The 22,787-nt window shown below is 43.9% G+C and overlaps 1 protein-coding gene across 1 annotated transcript in view; it reads left to right on the top strand.

Annotated features, from left to right (window-relative positions):
* The window catches only part of LOC121585135 (succinyl-CoA:3-ketoacid coenzyme A transferase 1, mitochondrial-like), a 109,028-nt gene that overhangs the window by 50,515 nt on the left and 35,726 nt on the right, over nucleotides 1-22,787 (top strand). The window contains exons 8-13 of the mRNA XM_041901503.2: nucleotides 10,735-10,842; nucleotides 11,277-11,391; nucleotides 17,214-17,308; nucleotides 17,775-17,823; nucleotides 17,930-18,002; nucleotides 20,578-20,653. Of these exons, the coding sequence (XP_041757437.1) occupies nucleotides 10,735-10,842; nucleotides 11,277-11,391; nucleotides 17,214-17,308; nucleotides 17,775-17,823; nucleotides 17,930-18,002; nucleotides 20,578-20,653 (516 nt within the window). The remainder of the gene's footprint in view (nucleotides 1-10,734; nucleotides 10,843-11,276; nucleotides 11,392-17,213; nucleotides 17,309-17,774; nucleotides 17,824-17,929; nucleotides 18,003-20,577; nucleotides 20,654-22,787) is intronic.

The raw sequence follows: 22,787 nt of genomic DNA, 5'->3' as shown, positions 1-22,787 counted from the left end.
TATGTGCAGGGAATGTATGCTTTCATAGAAAAGAGTTGGTGACCCCTCTAAAACTGCAAGAGAAAGAAGTAACATTTTGTGTATGGGTGAATTGTGTGTCTGTGTTTGTAAGCCTTCATTGACCGTTGTGTGTAGAGTGTTGCATTGGAGAGACTTGTAAAGCTGTTCAACTTCATAAAATCAAGAACATATTCAGCACTTTATAACATCAGTCCTCTATTGGAGGAACTATTTGTATACAGTATAGGGTAGGCTTTCTCTTTTTGTTTGTAAAGCCCCGTGTAGCTCAGTTGGTAGAGCATGGCGTTTGCAACGCCAGGGTTGTGGGTTCGATTCCCACGGGGGGCCAGTATGAAAAAAACTAAAAGATGTATGCACTCACTAACTGTAAGTCGCTCTGGATAAGAGCGTCTGCTAAATGACTAAAATGTAAATGTAAAATAAAGCCCTCTTGCACAAACTTCCGTCGTACATTACTTCATTGTTAAACTACAGACTTACGAGTCCCCAAACCTGATCACAGGCTAACTCTAGAGAAACCGTTGATCTCTACGTAATTAAGTAAATCTACATCCAGTGTTTTTGCGCCCTGTGTATGGAATGATCTTGAGAGCTCTCTGCACCTTAGTGCTCTGTTACCTCTAGGCAGTTCCGGTTGTTGATGGAGGACCTCATTGTTGAGGAATGTGATTGCTTTTCTTAAAGGGATACTTCGGGATTTTGGCAATGAGACCCTTTATCTACTAGCATGCTAGCAGATACCCATAGACTTCCAGTCATTGTGCAATCGCTAGTTAGCACTGGCTTGTGAAAGTACCTCTAACTTCCTTCATACTGGACACAGAGGTATAAAAATGATATCGACGAGTTCATCTGACTCTGAGGAAGTATATGAAGGGCCTCGTTGCCAAAATCCAGAAGTTTCCCTTTAAATTGCCTGCAAATATTGTTTTTATTGTGTTGTCTTTGTAAATGTTGTACATGTGTATGATTTGTGTTCATGCAGTGCTCCTTTGGAAAAGAGGCCTTGGTCTAAATGGGATCTCCCAGCTAAAATAAAGGTTAACAAAATGTTCACTGGTACCAATTACATATTATTGACATTGGCTGGACCATGCAAAGTTCCATTGCCCACAGGTAGCTGAGCTAACGTACATATTGAAAACCAGTACACTACTCGTTAAATCCTACTCCTTGTAGAAAAGTTAGCCAAAACCTGAAGAGAAAGCTCACCTCGGTGTGACTTCACACCTCTTTCTTTCCAGTGGTAAATCTTCTCCAGAGGATTCTGAGGTAATTGCAGGGTTTGCAGGAATCACAGTAAATTGCGGGTAATAACAGTGGTCACATTTGCATAAAAGCTTTCCGATACTCACTGAGAGAGACAGCAGATTTCTAGTCTGTCTCCGCGTTCAAGCGCCCTTTTTGAGTGTGTGCTAGCATCTGAACTACTACTCACCTGCCTCTGTGGCACAGCTCACCTACTTGCCTACACGCATGTTAATGGCCGTAGCATAGCGTCCTAATGGAGCTGATAGTGATGTCAGACAGGCAGGTGGGACTCTCTGCCTGTATGTTCAGATCCTCTGGTACATACTGAACGTAACGATGTTATGCAGTTATTCTATTAATTGTCTGGTGCAAAGAGCTATCATACAAAGAGCTGTTTAACTATGGAATATATTCTAATAGTAGTCTAAAATATGGAATATGGTCTAGAAATTGTCTACAGCAGATTTGAATTCAAACTGATTTGTTCAATTTAGTCTGACTGGCCGGAGGTAACTGAGTTCATTACTGTCGCAGAGCCAGGCCTTCTGGGCTGTTGTTAGTTTCTGCGGCCCGACCCTATTTGTGCCTAGTTCCTTATTCCACTCCATTATTTCTTCCCAGTGCACCAACCAAGACAACAGAACACAACACACCAGGAAATTGTGTCATTTTTTTTTTCTCAAACAAAGTACACACACACACACATTCTGAAGAATCAGGCTTACAGCCGAGAGAGCTTGTTGTAAATAGATTGCTTGTGATGTCAATATTCGGCTGTTTCCCAGGTTAGTGGAATCAAGGCTGAGACCTGACAGTGACAAAGATTCCACACGCGCATGCATACACACAGACACAGAGGGAGATGGAGTGGCAATGAATAAGTTGGATGCTAAGGGTCACTGAACTCTACTTCCCCTCGCCGACACGTCTCAACACGCTCTCTCTCTCACTCCCTCACTGTCTCGCTCTCTCTTTCTCTGTCCTTCTCTCAGCACATATCCATGCTGCAGGCATAGGTTAATTCTAGACTTGGTTTCCTCCATAGTAATCGCTCCTCTTTCACCCCAACTGCCAAACTAACCCTCATTCAAATGAAATAGATCGGCAGGTAAGGGGGCTCTCGAGCGGCTAGATGTTCTTTATTATTAGGCCTTTAGATTTGATAGCAATGCTCCTTATAGGACACTCCACTGCACTCTGTACTCCTCTGTAAATTGGCCATCTCTGTATACCCGGCACAAGACCCACTGGTTGATGCTTATTTATAAAACCCTCTTAGGCCTCACTCCCCCCTATCTGAGGTACCTACTGCAACCCTCATCCTCCACATACAACACCCGTTCTGCCAGTCACATTCTGTTAAAGGTCCCCAAAGCACACACATCCCTGGGTCGCTCCTCTTTTCAGTTTGCTGTAGCTAGTGACTGGAACGAGCTGCAAAAAACACTAAAATGACAGTTTTATCGCCATCTCTAAATTCAAAGACTCAATCATGTACACTCTTACTGACACTTGTGACTGCTTTGCGTGATGTGTTTTTTGTATCATTTTGTCCTTTGTGCTGTTGTCTGTGCCTAAAAGTGTTTGCGCTGCTACCATGTTGTGCTGCTACCATGTTGTGTAGTTGTCATGCTATGTTGCTACCAGGTTGTCGTGTTGTTGCTGCCATGTTGTGTTGTCTTAGGTCTCTCTCTATGTAGTGTGGTGGTGTCTCTTTTGTCATGATGTGTGTTTTGTCTAGGGCTGGGCGATATTACCAAAATATCATATCACAGTATGTTTAAAAAAATGTGACGGTTTGACGGTATTTAATGTTTTGAATGTTATGTTTCTTCATTTCCTGCACTCATGTGAGGTCATTTCCACACTGCCAGGTAGGGCTGCACAATATGGGCAAACAATCTAGGCCTTATTTTTTACCAAAATGTTGCAATTGCAATTTGACTTGTGATTTGGCGCAAAACACTTTGGTGAACTGTTGGAATCATGGAAATAGAATGATTATTCTAATTCTATAGTTAGAATATAATAGTGGCCACTTTTAATACAGTGTTTGTCATGACATCAAATTAAAATGCCAAGGAGGAGTTGTTCTGACAGGGTAGGAACCAAAGTGCAAAGTGTTGACAAGTGTTTCCTAGGGGACCCTATAATCTTTGGCTACATTTTAATGTTTTCTCATAGCTACTTCATGTAGCGAACATATTCTTGCTTTGCGTATTCCTCTTTGATTTAGAAGATACTGTTGCACAAAAAACATGCAGATGTAGGTCTACACCATCACTGGTATTATCAGGCTGTATAGCTAGTTACATTTGCTCTGACTCAGTACATTTATTAGCTAGCTAGCGATTAGCATTAGCGGCTAACAAGATTTAGGCCCAACTTACTGAGAAAAGACAAACTAGCTGTTTGCCGATGTAAGAAACACAAACTAATAGTGTAATTATAGAACGTTACTGAATTTATATTACGAAGCAAAGTGAAAACAGCCTCGTTGTCATCAACATTGTTGCATATGCTGCATTGACCATGCAGAGACTGAACACAAGTGTCTCCTGGTCGAGGAGGAACAACAAATGCGCTCCTTGAGTGAAGGGGCTAGGTCTGTGTGGAAAGTGACATGGAGAGAGAGAGAGAGCGGAGAGAGATGACTCAAGTAGTGAAGTAAACTATAAAAATGGATCTTACACACGCCGTATCACATTTAACAAACGAAACATTCAAATACCATTATAGAAGGTAAAGTAAAAACCCAAACCGGTCCATGCATCAATACCGGTATATCATAAAACTGCCCAGCCCTAGTTTTGTCCTACTTTTTTTTTTTTTTTATCCCAGCCCCCATCCTCACAGGAGGCCTTTTGCCTATTGCTAGGCCATCATTGTAAATATGAATTTCTTAATTGACTTGCCTGGTTAAATAAAATACAAACAAATGTCTCTCTCTCTTTCTCGCTCTTTTTCTCTCTCTTTCCCTCTCTCTCTTTCCCTCTCTAAGCTGAAGATTTAGAATCTGGTAGAAAACCACGAGGCAATATCCATGTTTGCCAGGATCTTCGCTTTTGATTGGCTCCTGGGTATATAGCGAAGGTTCAGAGAAGGCTGAACCTCCGCTCAAAGAGATGGATGCCCTTCATGTGTACAGATCAGAGCAATGTTTCTGAACATACCTTAGTGTCAACACACACACACAGCTGAGGTGGGACGGGGCTGGGTCACAGCAGTTCATTCACATCAGTGGATTTGTAAAAAGGTCTCAACAGCCTAGTGTGTGTGTGGAACTCCTGTCTTATGCATTACCATTGATCAGATCAGCGAGCTGTGCCTTGACTTGACGTTTTCATCTAATAATACAACTGGGCTGAAGGAGGTGAATATGCAGGGCACAGCTAACCACAATACACACAAGGGCAAAGGCACACACACACACACACACACACTGTATGCCCATCAGTTTGAGATTAATATGCCCTGACAGGGCTCAGAGCTCTAAGAAAGAACATACTGACCAAAAAAAGGTTTGTGTGTTTCCCTGTGGACCTTTCATTCCCTGTGTCTCCCTCCCAGGTCACTTCAAGCCTCTCCCCGCTCTCATTGATGTGAAAATGCTACTATTGACACAGGAGTATCAATTAACATGTGTATGTGTGTCGATAGGTGGTGTTTATTGTCTTTTGATTCATTCCAGTTCTGTTCTGTTCTGCTGTATCTCCTGAGCCCTGCTGCAGGCCCACTCACACACCCAGCACACAGATCAAAGCCACACTGGCCCCTTTATACACATATAATATTTAAATTGGATGACTTTGTTTATTGTGCTGGCTGGGCCTGGTTAGCATAGGCAACAGCGCACTGAGCTGAGGACAGACTGTGTGTCGAGTGAGGCAGGGTAGAGAGACATGATGGTGGTAGGACTGGACGGGTAGTGAAACCCCCCCCTTACAATGTCATTGTAAGTCGCTCTGGATAAGAGCGTCTGCTAAATGACTTAAATTGTAAATGTCATCATCATCATCACCACTATCACCTTCATCCTCTAAGGCAGCAGAGTTGCAGGGCTGGTAATTGAATCTGGTAGCTAGGATATAGGCTATTGAAGCAGACATACAGAAACTAGTCTACAACCGTCTGAAGCAGTTTATTTCAAAAAGCCTAGTCCTCCACTAATCTGGAAAACCTTGCCTGATGGCTCTAAACTATTACATGTCTATGCAATACTGTACATGCATAGTGGAATCATAACCAGTCTATTCACCTATCATCAGTGCTGGTGAAGGGAAAGAGATGTGAGGTAAAAGAGGATTGGAGTGCTCAGTCAGTCAGCCGATGATCTGCTTCCCTGTTATTCCTCTCTGAGGTAAAAAATGTATAAATAAATCACTAGGGCAAAATGATTTGCCTGGCTACCCAAACTCCTTGCACCGGCCAAACGCTACGACACGCCCACGGACGTTAGTTTATTCTCCGCAATGAGTCTGGATCTGAGTACCTCCCCGATGATTTCAAGAATGCAAACACATTCTAACCGTTCTGAATGACTACTCTATATGACACTCAGCGAAAGAGCACTGAGGCAAAGCTACTGAAGTGTGTGTGTGTGTGTGTGCGCCAGGGTTTCCGTTAGATAAATGTAGCACCGGATAACTGACCGGGAAGATTTTTATTCATCAGACATTTGAGACATTTACCGGTCATCCAAGCATTGGGTCCGTAACCCTTTAGGGCATCCACCAACGCAGCCAGCACCATCAATAAACAAGGGATATTGGCCAAATGAGCCACATTTACGTGTCCTTAAAAACGGCCTATAAAAATTTCTAAAACACTATTCCTTGTGTTTCGATGTGTAGCATATGCAAAACTTTATAACCTATTGTTTTATTGGTTTTTACTTTACTAAAACAATAATTGTCCACCTCACGGTTCAGCTGTCGGAGATTTGAACGCTAAATGCATCAGGGCATTGCATGCGGCCTATATACTTAGACGTCCACTGTATGATATTAATATTTAAAAAATAAATATAAAGGAAGATAATATTAGGCCTGCTCCATATTGCAGCAATTACCTAGAAAGGCTAGTGCCTACTGTACCCAACACATTACAGCAATAGGCTAACACAATTTAATAATTTAATTTAGCCAACGAAAAATGTCTCAACAGAATGAAACCAAACACGTGTTTGCGTTTTTAAAAACTGGTTTAGATGAATAAATAGGCCTACAATAATAATGGTATACAGTAATAATAATAAATAGTTATAAATACAGTAAAAAAAAAAAAATGTAAAAAAATTGCATCCGACCTGAATAGCAAGTTGCACCGTAGCCTGTGTTTGGCTGCACCAAAGTTCTTCTCATCTTTGTCCACTACAATATTAAAACTTGTCCATACGGAGGACATTCCCCTTGTAGGCTTTTCGCTATAAGCATACTATCCAACTTTCGTTTTGCTTCAATGGAAAAGGTCACCAATCTTCGCAATCAACAGTAGCCTAGGCCAAGGCTCCTCTCTCGCTTTCTCTCTCTCCTCAGCAGCAGACACATGCACATAAGGCAGCGCGCAAGGAGTGAGAGAATGTTGCTGAAACGCGAAATGGGGGTGTATGATAGGCAACCTATTTGACCTAGATAGATTGTGTGTATGTATTGATATGTAGGCTACGTGTGCCTTTTAATAAAATGTATGTCGTTCTGTCCTTGAGCTGTTCATGTCTATTAATGTTCTGTATTTTTGTAATGTTTCATGTTTTGTGTGGACCCCAGGAAGAGTAGCTGCTGCTTTTGCAAAAGCTAATGGGGATCCTAATAAAATACCAAACCCCGGACAATTTGGTCGGCTACAATTTTATCGGCTTTTAATTTATTTTATTGGCCGAAAGCCTGCAATTACCTGCTAAGGGAAACCCTGGTGTGTGTGCAGGCTGTCCTTTCCGTGTGTGTGCATCTATTTGTGTGGGAGGCTGCATCAGCCTCTAGCAAACTGTCAGTCTCTCATCCCCACCCTTGGCTCCCTTTAACCCAGAGAGAGAGAGAGAGAGACTCAATCACTTTACTGCCCTGAACCGCCCGGCTAACCACCAAAGCCCCTGTAGCCATGACAACGCTTAGATGGGATCCTTTCTGCTTTTACCCATTTGCTCGTCTCAGTCAGTCATTGTAGAGTGCGGAGGGAGAGGAAGCTGAGATAAGGAGGGACTCAATTCAATGTGTTTGTAAATGCCCACCTGTCCCCCTTGTGTGAATGCAATAAATATATAATGTCCTCTGTTACATTGGAGTAGGGGGAAGGTAGAGGGCCGCAATTTATGTTGTCCCCCTTCCTGTAGAGATATCTCTTCTCTTTTTTCCTAGTTTCTGCAAGTCGATTTTGGCCTAGCTCTCCTGCTCTCAAGTGTCTCCCCTCTGAGTCTTTATGAAGAGGGAGGATTTCAGCATCGTATTATAAAAGATTATTGCTCCTGAAAGAGTCCCTGAGCCCCTCTTCCTCTCTCTAGCATTTTCTCTCTGTCTCCTCTCTCGCTCTCTTCCCCCCTCTCTCTCTCTCTCTCTCCCTCCCTCCCCCCTTCCCCCCTCTCTCTTCTTCACACTCTCACTCTTCCTCTCCCTCTGTATCTCTAAAGCTTAGTGAGGGTCTACTTCAGCAGAAAGTGTTGTTATCTCATGCTGCTCTTGATAGGCAACTGGGGTACCATAACAAAGAGCACAGGATGAAGGGGTCGGAAAACAATGGGCTCACTCCAAAGATGTTAATATTCTTGTGAAGAGGTTTAGACCCAAAACAGACACTTACTTTTGCAGCACACTACCTTCTAAGACAGCTAGCTAACGTTTGCGACTAACACTAAACAAACGGAATGTGTCAGCTTGTGTTAACGTTCACAAACTAGCCATTTCCCTTGTTGAACGTACTTCTGGTAAATAGAAGAGTGCTGTCCAAATCATCTCTAGTCAACGGGTTCTTTAAAGGAAGAGAGCGTTTACAGTGAGGGAAAAAAGTATTTGATCCCCTGCTGATTTTGTACGTTTGCCCACTGACAGACATGATCAGTCTATGATTTTAATGGTAGGTTTATTTGAACAGTGAGAGACAGAATAACAACAAAAAAATCCAGAAAAACGCATGTCAAAAATGTTATAAATTGATTTGCATTTTAATGAGGGAAATAAGTATTTGACCCCTCTGCAAAACATGACTTAGTACTTGGTGGCAAAACCCTTCTTGGCAATCACAGAGGTCAGAGGTTTCTTGTAGTTGGCCACCAGGTTTGCACACATCTCAGAAGGGATTTTGTCCCACTCCTCTTTGCAGATCTTCTCCAAGTCATTAAGGTTTCGAGGCTGACGTTTGGCACCTCGAACCTTCAGCTCCCTCCACAGATTTTCCATGGGATTAAGGTCTGGAGACTGGCTAGGCCACTCCAGGACCTTAATGTGCTTCTTCTTGAGCCACTCCTTTGTTGCCTTGGCCGTGTGTTTTGGGTCATTGTCATGCTGGAATACCCATCCACGACCCATTTTCAATGCCCTGGCTGAGGGAAGGAGGTTCTCACCCAAGATTTGACAGTACATGGCCCCCTCCACCGTCCCTTTGATGCGGTGAAGTTGTCCTGTCCCCTTAGCAGAAAAACACCCCCAAAGCATAATGTTTCTACCTCCATGTTTGACTGTGGGGATGGTGTTCTTGGGGTCATAGGCAGCATTCCTCCTCCAAACACGGCGATTTGAGTTGATGCCAAAGAGCTCGATTTTGGTCTCATCTGACCACAACACTTTCACCTAGTTCTCCTCTGAATCATTCAGATGTTCATTGGCAAACTTCAGACGGGCCTGTATACGTGCTTTCTTGAGCAGGGGGACCTTGCGGGTGCTGCAGGATTTCAGTCCTTCACGGCGTAGTGTGTTACCAATTGTTTTCTTGGTGACTATGGTCCCAGCTGCCTTGAGATCATTGACAAGATCCTCCCGTGTAGTTCTGGGCTGATTCCTCACCGTTCTCATGATCATTGCAACTCCACGAGGTGAGATCTTGCATGGAGCCCCAGGCCGAGGGAGATTGACAGGTCTTTTGTGTTTCTTCCATTTGCGAATAATCGCACCAACTGTTGTCACCTTCTCACCAAGTTGCTTAGCGATGGTCTTGTAGCCCATTCCAGCCTTGTGTAGGTCTACAAACTTGTCCCTGACATCCTTGGAGAGCTCTTTGGTCTTGGCCATGGTGGAGAGTTTGGAATCTGATTGATTGATTGCTTATGTGGACAGGTGTCTTTTTTACAGGTAACAAGCTGAGATTAGGAGCACTCCCTTTAAGAGTGTGCTCCTAATCTCAGCTCGTTACCTGTATAAAAGACACCTGGGAGCCAGAAACCTTTCTGATTGAGAGGGGGTCAAATACTTATTTCCCTCATTAAAATGCAAATCAATTTATAACATTTTTGACATGCGTTTTTCTGGATTTTTGTGTTGTTATTCTGTCTCTCACTGTTCAAATAAACCTACCATTAAAATGATAGACTGATCATTTCTTTGTCAGTGGGCAAACGTACAAAATCAGCAGGGGATCAAATACTTTTTTCCCTCACTGTACCTTCTGCCCTTTTTACCGAGTCACGTTGACCTCTTTCTTCCCGGGATCAATACCTATTACAATGAATGTCTCATTAAATTACATTGGGACATATCTCAGGCAGAACCCAGGGCACACTCTGGGAGTAATTCATTTAGCAGGAAGCTTTCTGAAAATGTTGCTTAGTAACCAGTGAGTGAAGCTGGATCATTTTAAAGCTTTTTAAATGACTGTTAGCTATCATCTTTGCTAGTCGTCATATTGTCTGTTATGTGGCTGGTATGATTGGGGTTTAGATTCCTTGCTAAGTGACACAGGCAGTAATGGTGTGTTTGTGTGTTCAGCTCCACTTTGTGTCATTCCCTGATTGTTGACACTAATGGATTACTGATGATGATGAACATGATGGCGATGAAGACAATTGAGATGATGATTCTTGAAACACTTGCCAACACCCCTTCTTCTGGCCATACTTGGACCATTCCAACTCCTTCTAAATCTAAGAACATTGGGATCAGGCCCTCTCCCCTGGGCTCGACCACTCTAAAGGCCCCTAAGCCAAATTGAGGCATGGAGGCAGCTTACTCCAGGCTTGGTGGTTGTCAAAGCTGGGGAAATTAATACAGTGTAGTTCCTGCTCCCTGTTAGCAGATAGGAAAAGAGAGGTTTAAAGCTCCTCAATAACTCTGTTTCCACCCTCTATCAGCCATAAACAAAGACACAGAATGAAAATATTGAACGTTGTGTTTTACAAATATGAATCGATTACCGTGGTTGGAAACAGAGATTGAGGAGAGTGGCTTTAGTTAACCCCCTAGGATCAGTGTTTGGACTGACCAACAACACTGTGTTGATTCATGCTTCATCCAACTCTATCTGTCTATCTGTGTGTAGGTGGAGGAGGTGGTGGATGTGGGGACATTTGCTGAAGAGGACATCCACATCCCCAGCATCTACGTCCACAGGATCGTCAAGGGAGGCAGCTACGAGAAGAGGATAGAGGTGTGCCTTCTAACATCTCAATGGATTCATGCTGGGTTGCAAAATTATGGTTACTTTCTATGAATTATATTCTTCCTGTCATCTTTGGACTAAGTTGGTGTGCAATCAGGTAATCTCTACCCTGTTCTAGTACCATGGGTAATCAAATGAGTGGCTGAATTACTGTTTAAGAAGGGTTGCAAAAGTTCCGTTAACTTTCCCAGGTTTTCCAGAAATCTCTGTTGGAAGTTCCCCAAACTAGGAGGGAATAAGCAGGAAATCTGGAATCCTCCAACCAGGATTTCTGGAAATCCTGGGAATTTGGGGGGAAATTACAGTTTCCACCCACTGTGATCTATAATTCATCACTCCCAGACCTTTCGTAGTCCAATATGGAAGTGTGGGTAATCAATTGGTACTAAGCCGAGATGACTGTCTCTCTCTCCACTCTCCAGAGGCGTACAGTGCAGAAGGCCCAAGCAGAGAAGCCAAAACCAAAGAAGGACTCTGACATCGTACGGGAGAGGATCATTCGCCGGGCAGCTCTGGAGTTTGAGGATGGGATGTATGGTATCCTTGAACATGAAATGGGAGTTGACCGAACCAATAATCATTGATATCTCACCAAAAGGTGAATTAATAGTAAAGGGTTTAAATGTACCACTGTACTGGTGCTGCCCTATGTACATAGACATGTAATTACTGGTGACTTTAATAATGGAACACTAGTCACTTTAATCATGTTTACATACTGCTTCATATGTATATACTGTATTCTACTGTATTTTAGTCAATGCCACTCCGACATTGATCGTCCTAATATTTATTTTACTTTTAGATTTGTGTGTATTGTTGTGAATTGTTAGATCAAATCAAATTGTATTTGTCACATGCGCCGAATACAACAAGTGTAGACTTTTCAGTGAAATGCGTACTTACAAGCCCTTAACCAACAATGCAGGTTTAAGAAAGAATACCAAAAAAAATCACACAAGAAAATACAATAAATAAAAGTAACAAATAATTAAAGAGCAGCAGTAAAAATAACAATAGCGAGGCTATATACAGGGGGTACCGATACCGAGTCAATGTGCGGGGGCACCGGTTAGTTGAGGTAATTGTGGTAATATGTACACTACCATTCAAAAGTTTGGGGTCACTTAGAAATATCCTTGTTTTCGAAAGAAAAGCAATTTTTCTGTCCATTTAAAATAACATAAAATTGATCAGAATACAGAGTAGACATTGTTAATGTTGTAAATGGCTATTGTAGCTGGAAACGGCAGATTTTTTATGGAATATCTACGTAGGCGTATAGAGGCCCAATATCAGCAACCATCAGTCCTGTGTTCCAATGGCACGTTGTGTTTGCTAATCCAAGTTTATAATTTTAAAAGGCTAATTGATCATTAGAAAACCCTTTTGCAATTTTGTTAGCACAGCTGAGAACTGTTGTGCTGATTAAAGAAGCAATCAAACTGGCCTTCTTGAGACTAGTTGAGTATCTGGAGCATCAGCAATTGTGGGTTCGATTACAGGCTCAAAATGGCCAGAAACAAATAACTTTCTTCTGAAACTCGTCAGTCTATTCTTGTTCTGAGAAATGAAGGCTATTCCATGCGAGAAATTGCCAAGGAACTGAAGATCTTGTACAACGCTGTGTACTACTCCCTTCACAGAACAGCGCAAACTGACTCTAACCAAAATAAAAAAAACAACTGAGCAACAGGACAAATACAAACTTTTGAACGGTAGTGTACATGTAGGTAGAGTAATTAAAGTGACTATGCATAGATAATAAACAGAGAGTAGCAGCAGTGTAAAGGGGGGGCAATGCAAATAGTCTGGGTAGCCATTTGATTAGATGTTCAGGAGTCTCATGGCTTGGGGGTAGAAGCTGTTTAGAAGACTATTGGACCTAGACTTGGCGCTCCGGTACCGCTTGCCGTGCGGTAGCAGAGAGAACAGTCTATGACTAGGGTGGCTGGAGTCTTTGACAATTTTTAGGGCCTTCCTCTGACACCGCCTGGTATAGAGGTCCTGGATGGCAGGAAGCCTGGCCCCAGTGATGTACTGGGCCGTACGCACTACCCTCTGTTGCGCCTTATGGTCAGATGCCAAACAGTTGCCATAACAGGCGGTGATGCAACCGGTCAGGATGCTCTCGATGGTGCAGCTGTATAACTTTTTGAGGATCTGGGGACCCATGCCAAATCTTTTCAGTCTCCTTAGGGGGAATAGGTTTTGTCGTGCCCTCTTCACGACTGTCTTGGTGTGCTTGGACCATGTTAGTTTGTTGGTGATGTGGACACCAAGGAACTTGAAACTCTCAACCTGCACCACTATAGCCCCGTCGATGAGAATGGGGCCGTGCTTATTCCTGTAGTCCACAATCATCTCCTTTGTCTTGATCATGGCCAGGTCTCTGACCTCCTCCCTATAGGCTGTATCGTCGTTGTCGGTGATCAGGCCTACCACTGTTGTGTCATCTGCAAACTTAATGATGGTGTTGGAGTCGTGCCTGGCCATGCAGTCATGAGTGAACAGGGAGTACAGGAGGGGACTGAACACGCACCCCTGAGGGGCCCTCGTGTTGAGGATCAGCCTGGCGGATGTGTTGTTACCTACCCTTACCACTTGGGGGCGGCCCGTCAGGAAGTCCAGGATCCAGTTGCAGAGGGAGGTGTTTAGCCCCAGGGTCCTTAGCTTAGTGATGAGCTTTGAGGGCACTATGGTGTTGAACGCTAAGCTATAGTCAATTAATAGCATTCTCACATAGGTGTTCCTTTTGTCTAGGTGTGAAAGGGCAGTGTGGAGCACAATAGAGATTGTATCATCTGTGGATCTGTTGGGGAGGTATGCAAATTGGAGTGGGTCTAGGGTTTCTGGGATAATGGTGTTGATGTGAGCTATGACCAGCCTTTCAAAACACTTCATGGCTACAGATGTGAGTGCTACGGGTCGGTAGTCATTTAGACTGGTTACCTTAGTGTTCTTGGGCACAGGGACTATGGTGGTCTGCTTGAAACATGTTGGTATTACAGACTCAGACAGGGAGAGGTTGAAAATGTCAGTGAAGACACTTGCCAGTTGGTCAGCGCATGCTCGGAGTACACATCCTGGTAATCCGTCTGGCCCTGCCGCCATGTGAATGTTGACCTGTTTAAAGGTCTTACTCACATCGGCTACGGAGAGCATGATCACACAGTTGTCCGGAACAGCTGATGCTCTCATGCATGTTTCAGTGTTACTTGCCTCGAAGCGAGCATAGAAGTAATTTAGCTTGTCTGATGGGCTCGTGTCACTGGACAGCTCGCGGCTGTGCTTCCCTTTGGAGTCTGTAATAGCTTGCAAGCCCTGTAGTACGATTCGATCTTAGTCCTGTATTGATGCTTTGCCTGTTTGATGGTTCGTCGGTGGGCATAGCGGGATTTCTTATATGCTTCCGGGTTAGAGTCTTGCTCCTTGAAAGCGGCAGCTCTACCTTTTAGCTCAGTGCGGATGTTGCCTGTAATCCTGTTTACATACACTCAATTAGTATTTGGTAGCATTGCCTTTAAATTGTTTAACTTGGGTCAAACGTTTCAGGTAGCCTTCCACAAGCTTCCCACAATAAGTTGGGTGAATTTTGGCCCATTCCTCCTGACAGAGCTGGTGTAACTGAGTCAGGTTTGTAGGCCTCCTTGCTCACACATGGTTTTTCAGTTCTGCCCACACATTTTCTATAGGATTGAGGTCAGGGCTTTGTGATGGCCACTCCAATACCTTGACTTTGTTGTCCTTAAGCCATTTTGCCACAACTTTGGAAGTATGCTTGGGGTCATTGTCCATTTGGAAGACCCATTTGCGACCAAGCTTTAACTTCCTGACTGATGTCTTGAGATGTTGCTTCAATATATCCACATAATTTTCCTTCCTCATGATGCCATCTATTTTGTGAAGTGCACCAGTCCCTCCTGCAGCAAAGCACCCCCACAGCATGAATCTGCCACCCCTGTGCTTCACGGTTGGGATGGTGTTCTTCGGCTTGCAAGCATTCCCGTTTTTCCTCTAAACATAACGATGGTCATTATGGCCAAACAGTTCAATTTTTGTTTCATCAGACCAGAGGACATTTCTCCAAAAAGTACGATCTTTGTCCCCATGTGCAGTTGCAAACCGTAGTTTGGCTTTTTTATGGCGGTTTTGGAGCAGTGGCTTCTTCCTTGCTGAGCGGCCTTTCAGGTTTTGTCGATATAGAAGTCGTTTTACTGTGGATATAGATACTTTTGTACCTGTTTCCTCCAGCATCTTCACAAGGTCCTTTGCTGTTGTTCTGGGATTGATTTGCACTTTTCGCACCAAACTACGTTAATCTCTAGGAGACAGAATGCGTCTCCTTCCTGAACAGTATGATGGCTGCGTGGTCCCTTGGTGTTTATACTTGCGTACTATTGTTTGTACAGATGAACGTGGTACCTTCAGGCATTTGGAAATTGCTCCCAAGGATGAATCAGACTTGTGGAGGTCTGCCATTTTTTTCTGAAGTCTTGGCTGATTTATTTTGATTTTCCCATGATGTCAAGCAAAGAGGCACTGAGTTTGAAGGTAGGCCTTGAAATACATCCACAGGTACACCTCCAATTGACTCAAATTATGTCAATTAGCCTATCAGAAGCTTCTAAAGCCATGACATAATTTTCTGGAATTTTCCAAGCTGTTGAAAGGCACAGTCAACTTAGTGTATGTTAACTTCTGACCCACTGGAATTGTGATACAGTGAATTATAAGTGGAATAATCTGTCTGTAAACAATTGTTGGAAAAATGACTTGTGTCATGCACAAAGTAGATGTCCTAACCGACTTGCCAAAACTATAGTTTGTTAACAAGAAATTTGTGGAGTGGTTGATAAACTCGTTTTAATGACTCCAACCTAAGTGCATGTAAACTTCCGACTTCAACTGTACGTACAGTCACTGTGGGGACGACGTCATCGATGCACTTATTGATGAAGCCAGTGACTAATGTGGTATACTCCTCAATGCCATCGGAAGAATCCCGGAACATATTCCAGTCTGTGCTAGCAAAACAGTCCTGTAGCTTAGCATCTGCTTCATCTGACCACCTTTTTATTGACTGAGTCACTGGGGTTTCCTGCTTTAGTTTTTGCTTGTAAGCAGAAATCAGGAGGTTCGAATTATGGTCAGATTTGCCAAATGGCGGGTGAGGGAGAGCTTTGTATGCGTCTCTGTGTGTGGAGTAAAGGTGGTCTAGAGTTTTTTTCCCCTCTGGTTGCACATTTAACATGCTGGTAGAAATGAGGTAAAACGGATTTAAGTTTCCCTGCATTAAAGTCCCCGGCCAATAGGAGCGCTGCCTCTGGATGAGCGTTTTCCTGTTTGCTTATGGCCGTATACAGTTCATTGAGTGCGGTCTTAGTGCCAGCATCGGTTTGTGGTGGTAAATAGACAGCTACGAAGAATATAGATGAAAACTCTCTTGGTAGATAGTGTGGTCTACAGCTTATCATGAGATACTCTACCTCAGGCGAGCAAAACCTCGAGACTTCCTTAGATATCGTGCACCAGCTGTTGTTTACAAATATACATAGACCGCCACCCCTTGTCTTACCATAAACTGCTGTTCTATCCTGCCGATACAGTGTATAACCCGCCAGCTGTATGTTATTCATGTCTTCGTTCAGCCACGACTCGGTGAAACATAAGATATTACAGTTTTTAATGTCTCGTTGGTAAGATATACGTGCCTGTAGTTCGTCCACTTTATTATCAAGCGATTGTAAGTTGGCCAATAGTATCGATGGCAAATGCAGATTAGCCGCTCGTCGCCGGCTTTCTTACCAAGCTTCCCGATCTCCTTCCGCGATTACTGCGAATGACGGAGATGAGGGCCTTGTCGGGTGTCTGGAGCAAATCCCTCTCGTCCGACTCGTTAAATAAATAAAAAATATATAATTTGTCCAGTTCAAGGTGAGTAATCGCTGTTCTGATGTCCAGAAGCTCTTTTCGGTCATAAGAGACTGTAGCAGCAACATTATATGCAAAATAAGTTACAAACAATGCGGAAAAACACACAAAATAGCACGGTTGGTTAAGAGTCCATAAATAGGCAGCCATCCCCTCCGGCGCCATTATATATATAATATACTACTGCACTGTTGGAGCTAAGAACACAAGCATTTCGCCACACCCACAATAACATCTGCTAAATATGAGTATGTGACCAATAAAATTTGATTTGATTTGAGATTGGGAAAGTTCATGATCTTTCACAAACCAACCCTATCAGATAACCCAGGTTTTGGCATTGGTAGTGCAGAATCAGATTACATCAGGGTACTGTATGTCTGTCATGTATTTAGTTTGTGTTCTTTAACATTAACCCCTGTCAGCTAACCTGGGCATTGGCATCCCCATGCTAGCCAGCAACTTCATCCAACCTGACATCACTGTCCACCTGCAGAGTGAGAACGGCATTCTGGGATTGGTAAAACGCTCATTTAAATCCCTCGCATGGTCAAATCACACTAACATGGTTTGACAACAGGTGTTGGGACTGACGTTTGAAACGTGCCGGATTCCTAACCCAACATTGTGGAGATTGCGACCATCTGACTTATTTTTCCTCCATCCATTATTTGTATACACAGCTGTGGGCTCTATACAAAGACTGCAGCTCCACCAAGCCTTTCACATCAATTCTGTTGTCAGAGAAATTGAAGCAGAAACATGCCAATGCCTCATTTGTGAGAATGTTCCCCCAATTATGAATGTCAGGTTAATCGATGTGATGTTAGAAGCTCTCTTCCTCTCCACCTTTTATATTGCTGTAAAGAAGCAAGGACTGTACCTTTGTTGAAGGGAGAGAAAATGTGTGTGTGTGGTTATGGTGCTTAGAGACCGGATGTGTGTGATGTGTGTCATTGTGTGATGAATGTGTGTGTTCTGTGTAGGGCCCCTACCCCACAGAAGACGAAGTGGATGCTGACCTCATCAACGCTGGTAAGTGATCTTGCCCCCCCCCCCCCACACACGCGCAAGCGCACACACACGAAACAAACTATCCCATTTATGAGAGATGTTGACATTTCCCCATGTGTGTGTGCAGGTAAAGAAACGGTGACTGTGCTTCCAGGGGCTTCCTACTTCTCCAGTGACGAGTCGTTTGCCATGATAAGAGGGTAAGGACAGTGTAACTGATTTATTGCTGTATGAAGTCATTGAGGCAGAGCGCTCTGTGTTTTTGTTTGTGTGTTCATAGTAAAACTCTAGGGGGCTAGGTTAGGGCTGAATGATCGGGTCACTGTGAAGGGTGAGGGTGATCAGGAGATGAGGGGGCAGGAAGTGTGTGTTGGTGGGCGCGTGTTGGGGTTGTCTTTAAAAGCGATGGTTGTCTGACCAATATTGACATACGTGGATGCCATGAAGCATAATGACCCTTTGTGAGACACATGAAGTCCTATTGAATATGGAATCAGAGACTCACTGATCAGGATATTGACACTGACACTCCCCTTTTCTGTCTAGACCTTTTCTGTCTAGACCTTGGGATGATATACACTACATGGCCTAAAGTATGTGGACTCCCCTTCAAATTAGTACATTCGGCTATTTCAGCCACACCCGTTGCTGACAGGTGTATAAAATCGAGTACACAGCCTTGCAATCTCCATAGACAAACATTGGCAGTAGAATGGCCCGTACTGAAGAGCTCAGTGACTTTCAACGTAGCACCGTCACAGGATGCCACCTTTCCAACAAGTCAGTTTGGCAAATTTCTGCCCAGGTCAACTGTAAGTGCTGTTATTGTGAAGTGGAAACGTCTAGGAGCAACAACTGCTCAGCCGCGAAGTGGTAGGCCACGCAAGCTCACAGAACGGGACCGCCAAGTGCTGAAGCCCATAGAGCGTAAAAATCTTCTTTCCTCGGTTGAAACGCTCACTACGAGTTCCAAACTGCCTCTGGAAGCAACGTCTGCATAAGAACTGTTTGTCGGGAGCTTCATGAAATGGGTTTCTGATGGCCGAGCAGCCGCACACAAGCCTAAGATCACCATGTGCAATGCCAAGCGTCGGCTGGAGTGGTGTAAAGCTCGCCATTGGACTCTGGAGCAGTGGAAACGTGTTCTCTGCAGTGATGAATCACGCTTCACCATCTGGCATTCCGACGGACGAATCTGGGTTTGGCGGATGCCAGGAGAACGCTACCTGCCCCAATGCATAGTGCCAACTGTAAAGTTTGGTGGAGGAGAAATAATGTTCTGGGGCTGTTTTTTGTGGTTCGAGCTAGGCCCCTTAGTTCCAGTGAAGGGAAATCTTAATACAATGACATTCTAGACAATACTGTCCTTTCACAAAGGCCCTTTCCTGTTTCAGCATGACAATGCCCCCGTGCACAAAGCGAGGTCCATACAGAAATGGTTTGTCGAGATAGGTGTGGAAGGACTTGACTGGTCTGCACAGAGCCCTGACCTTAACCCCATCGGTCACCTTTGGGATGAATTGGAACGCCGTTTGCGAGCCAGGCCTAATCGCCCAACATCAGTGCCCGACCTCACTAATGCTCTTGTGGCTGAATAGAAGTCCCCGCAGGAATGTTCCAACATCTAGTGGAAAGCCTTCCCAGATGAGTGGAGGCTGTTATAGCAGCAAAGGGGTGACCAACTCCATATTAATGCCCATGATTTTAGAATGAGACGTTCGACGAGCAGGTGTCCACATACTTTTGTAGTGTATATTACTTAAATAGCTGACGGCTGAGCTCAACAAAACTGCCATGAAACCATGAAATGCTGCGCAAAAACCATGGCCTAGCCCTGATTTGTAAGCCTTGTATATTAGCTGTTAGCTATTGTTGTCAATGCAGCTCGGCAACAGCGATGGCGATAATTCACGGGCTGATATTGATTTCTGGAGCAGCTGAGACTCGGCCCACCCACCCTATAGCAGTAGATCTGTTTGTCCACCCGTGGAAATCCAATAGGATTCATAAATACAGACGGCTAATGGCCACAGTGCTAGAGACCACACAAAGACATGGTTCACACACACACACACCCACACACACACACACTGCTCATAGTGAGTCATTGCACTGCAGTGTCTATGCTCTGATTTAACAGAGTATCTGGCTGTGAGCCCTCCCCTCCCACTGACTCACTAACTGACATAGGTACACACGCACACACACACACACACACACACACACACACACACACAGAGAGAGAGAGAGACGCACACACACTGTCCCTCTTAGATCTGAGCATGGTGTCAAAAGTTAATCCGGTGAAGGTGACGTAAACAGTAGTTTTGGGTGAGATTTCTGAAACTCATGACATTGGCCTGTCGTTGTGTGTGTAGCTCAGGTCTCTCTCTCCCTGTGGCACGATGTGTCCTTGTTTCAGAGGTGAGGTGAAAGCGAGGCAATGTAGCTATTCTAATAGGCTGCCACCTTTCTGATTACACCAGCTGTCTTATTATATTACCAGAGTTACAAATTGAAACCATCCTCCTCCTCTCCCCTCCCACACAGAGTTAATTAGAATGTCTTCATAGTTTAATAGCGCATGTTTAATCATGTGGAACAACCCAACATCATTCCCTCTATGACTCAGAACACAGTTGATGTTTCATATGCCATTGACGAGGTATCAAACCCTCCTTCTGTCTCCATTGGTCATATTACCTTGTTGGTGATGGATTGACTGATTGGGTTGGTTCATTGATGTACAGGTGCTTGTTTGTCTTCTCTCTGCAGTGGTCACATCAACTTGACGATGCTGGGAGCCATGCAGGTGTCTAAGATGGGAGACCTGGCCAACTGGATGATCCCGGTACGAACATCTGTTATCCTCTCTCTGTTATCCCCACCTACAAATGTTTATCCTCTATCCGTCTCTATTATTATTATATTATTATTATTATTATTGAACTTATGGTTGTTTGCTACCCTGAATGCGGCTTCAGAAGCCTTTGCACCCCACTGAAGAAGAAGCTCACATACTTTACTGTGTGGTACAAGGTGATGGCTCCTCTTCTATTGATGCCCAGAGCTACAGCACCGGGAGAGACTTAAGTAACACAACACAAAACAACAAAAGATTGTATTCATTCACTGCTTTTATGTTGTTTTTGTCTTTCTGACATGGACTGCACACTCCATCTCTCTACTGCGCGCCTCTGTGTGTCGTTACGTTGTAGACAAACAGCTTACCAAACCAGCGTGCCCCTGGCTCTGCCCCTGCTCCTTTGCCTGCCATTATGACCTGTATTATCATTTCTGACCTGTTGGGAGCTGTAATGGAGTGATTGTGTGGTAGGTCTCAGTTATTACCTGAGGCTAGAGCAGGTCAACAGGGCTGTAGCCACTTCCAGCGCGACGGCAGGAACACACTCAGCGCAAATACTGTACGTCTAGTGAAGCACATTGGGCTGATGTTTTTGTTTATGTTCACCAAGTGTTGTATGTTCTAGTCTTAATAATAAGAGAGGTAAAGGGGATAGATGGACAGACAGACAGATGGCTGGGAACGGGCACTATGACATTTGATAAGACCTAGGCAAAATACCAGATCTGGGTATAGAATGTTCAAATGACACAGATGAAGCCTAGTCCTGGACTAAAAAGCATTTTCAATGCAAAATCCCTGTTGAACTTGCTTTTCAATCCAGTACTAGGCATAACCTGTGTCCGGGAAACCGCTCCTAAGGCTGTGTTAACACAGGCAGCCCAATTCTGAACTTTCTTTCACTAATTGGTCTTTTGACCAGTCAGATCAGCTCTGAAAAGGTTCTGACGTGAAAAGATCTGATTTGATTGGTCAAAAGACCAATTGGTGGAAAAAAAGATCAGAATTGGGCTGACTGTGTAAACGCAGCATATGTCTATTTGACTGTTATTAATCTGATCTCTTAGCTTTCCATTAGCCGTTTTTGTCTTTGGTAATTGATAATTAGCTGGTAGCCTACTTGATTTACTGTGTTATTTAACTAATGTCTTAAACGCTGAGGACACACAAGGTACTGGATGAGGTTGCTCTGTAAGGACAGTGATTCGTCTGTCTTTCTGTCTGTCTGACAGTTACACAAAGAAGCTGCATACACCCATCTGCCTCGCCCCCATCTCGTTTCAATCTTCATTATGTGGAACTCTGAGAGGAAGGAGAGGAGAATTAAATGTCCCTGCTGCGATTATGAAATGTATTCAATATCTAAAGATGGGTGCAAAGCGTGAAATTAGAAACGATTTACGTAGGAGTCACAAATGCAGCGTACTGCTGCAGCGATTATGTCGATTATGGACGCTTTTAATAAGCGAAATGCAGATGAACATTTTACGGTCCAGGGCTTTCAAATGCTCTTACAAGTGATGACTGTCAATCTCCTGCTCAGCCAGGCTGGCGGAACAACAACCCAACAGATCATCACATTCTGAACATATTGTTTTTCAGTTTGTAGCTAGACATGTTTTTCAGCGTATTTTGATTAAACTCGTGTTCCTAGCTTGATTATTTGATTGGGATTGGGAAATGCTTGTCTGTCTGAGCTGAAGAAAAAAAATCAATAGTATATTGTTTACCAAGTAAAAAAACTGTGAAATTGGACGATATTTCCTCCTTTTTGAAATGGAGCCGCTTTACAGCCCACCAGAATAGAATAGCTTCTAAGTGTATGTAGTTTATGATGAATCTGTTGTTCCTTTCTCTCTGTAAGTGTTCATCTGATTGGCCTTAATGTGATGAATGAGGCTGGGGGAGTAGTTTATGTGTGTGTTTACAGCTAGGTTCTGCTCTACAGATTGCAAGTCAGTCCCAAGGGACTGTTTAACTCCCTGTGGTGCCTAGGCTGCTCCTAGCCTGCTCCCTCTGTCAACTCCCAGGGACATCCATCTCCAAGGCTGCGCTCCAAATCCACCCCTAGACCCTACACTAGGGCACTTCATGTAGATCAGAAATTGGCAATCAGGTC

Source organism: Coregonus clupeaformis, unplaced genomic scaffold, assembly GCF_020615455.1.
Source record: "Coregonus clupeaformis isolate EN_2021a unplaced genomic scaffold, ASM2061545v1 scaf0011, whole genome shotgun sequence".
NCBI classification, from domain to species: domain Eukaryota; kingdom Metazoa; phylum Chordata; class Actinopteri; order Salmoniformes; family Salmonidae; genus Coregonus; species Coregonus clupeaformis.
Note: the sequence above shows the minus strand (reverse complement) of the source record. Positions and strands in the feature narration are given on the sequence as shown.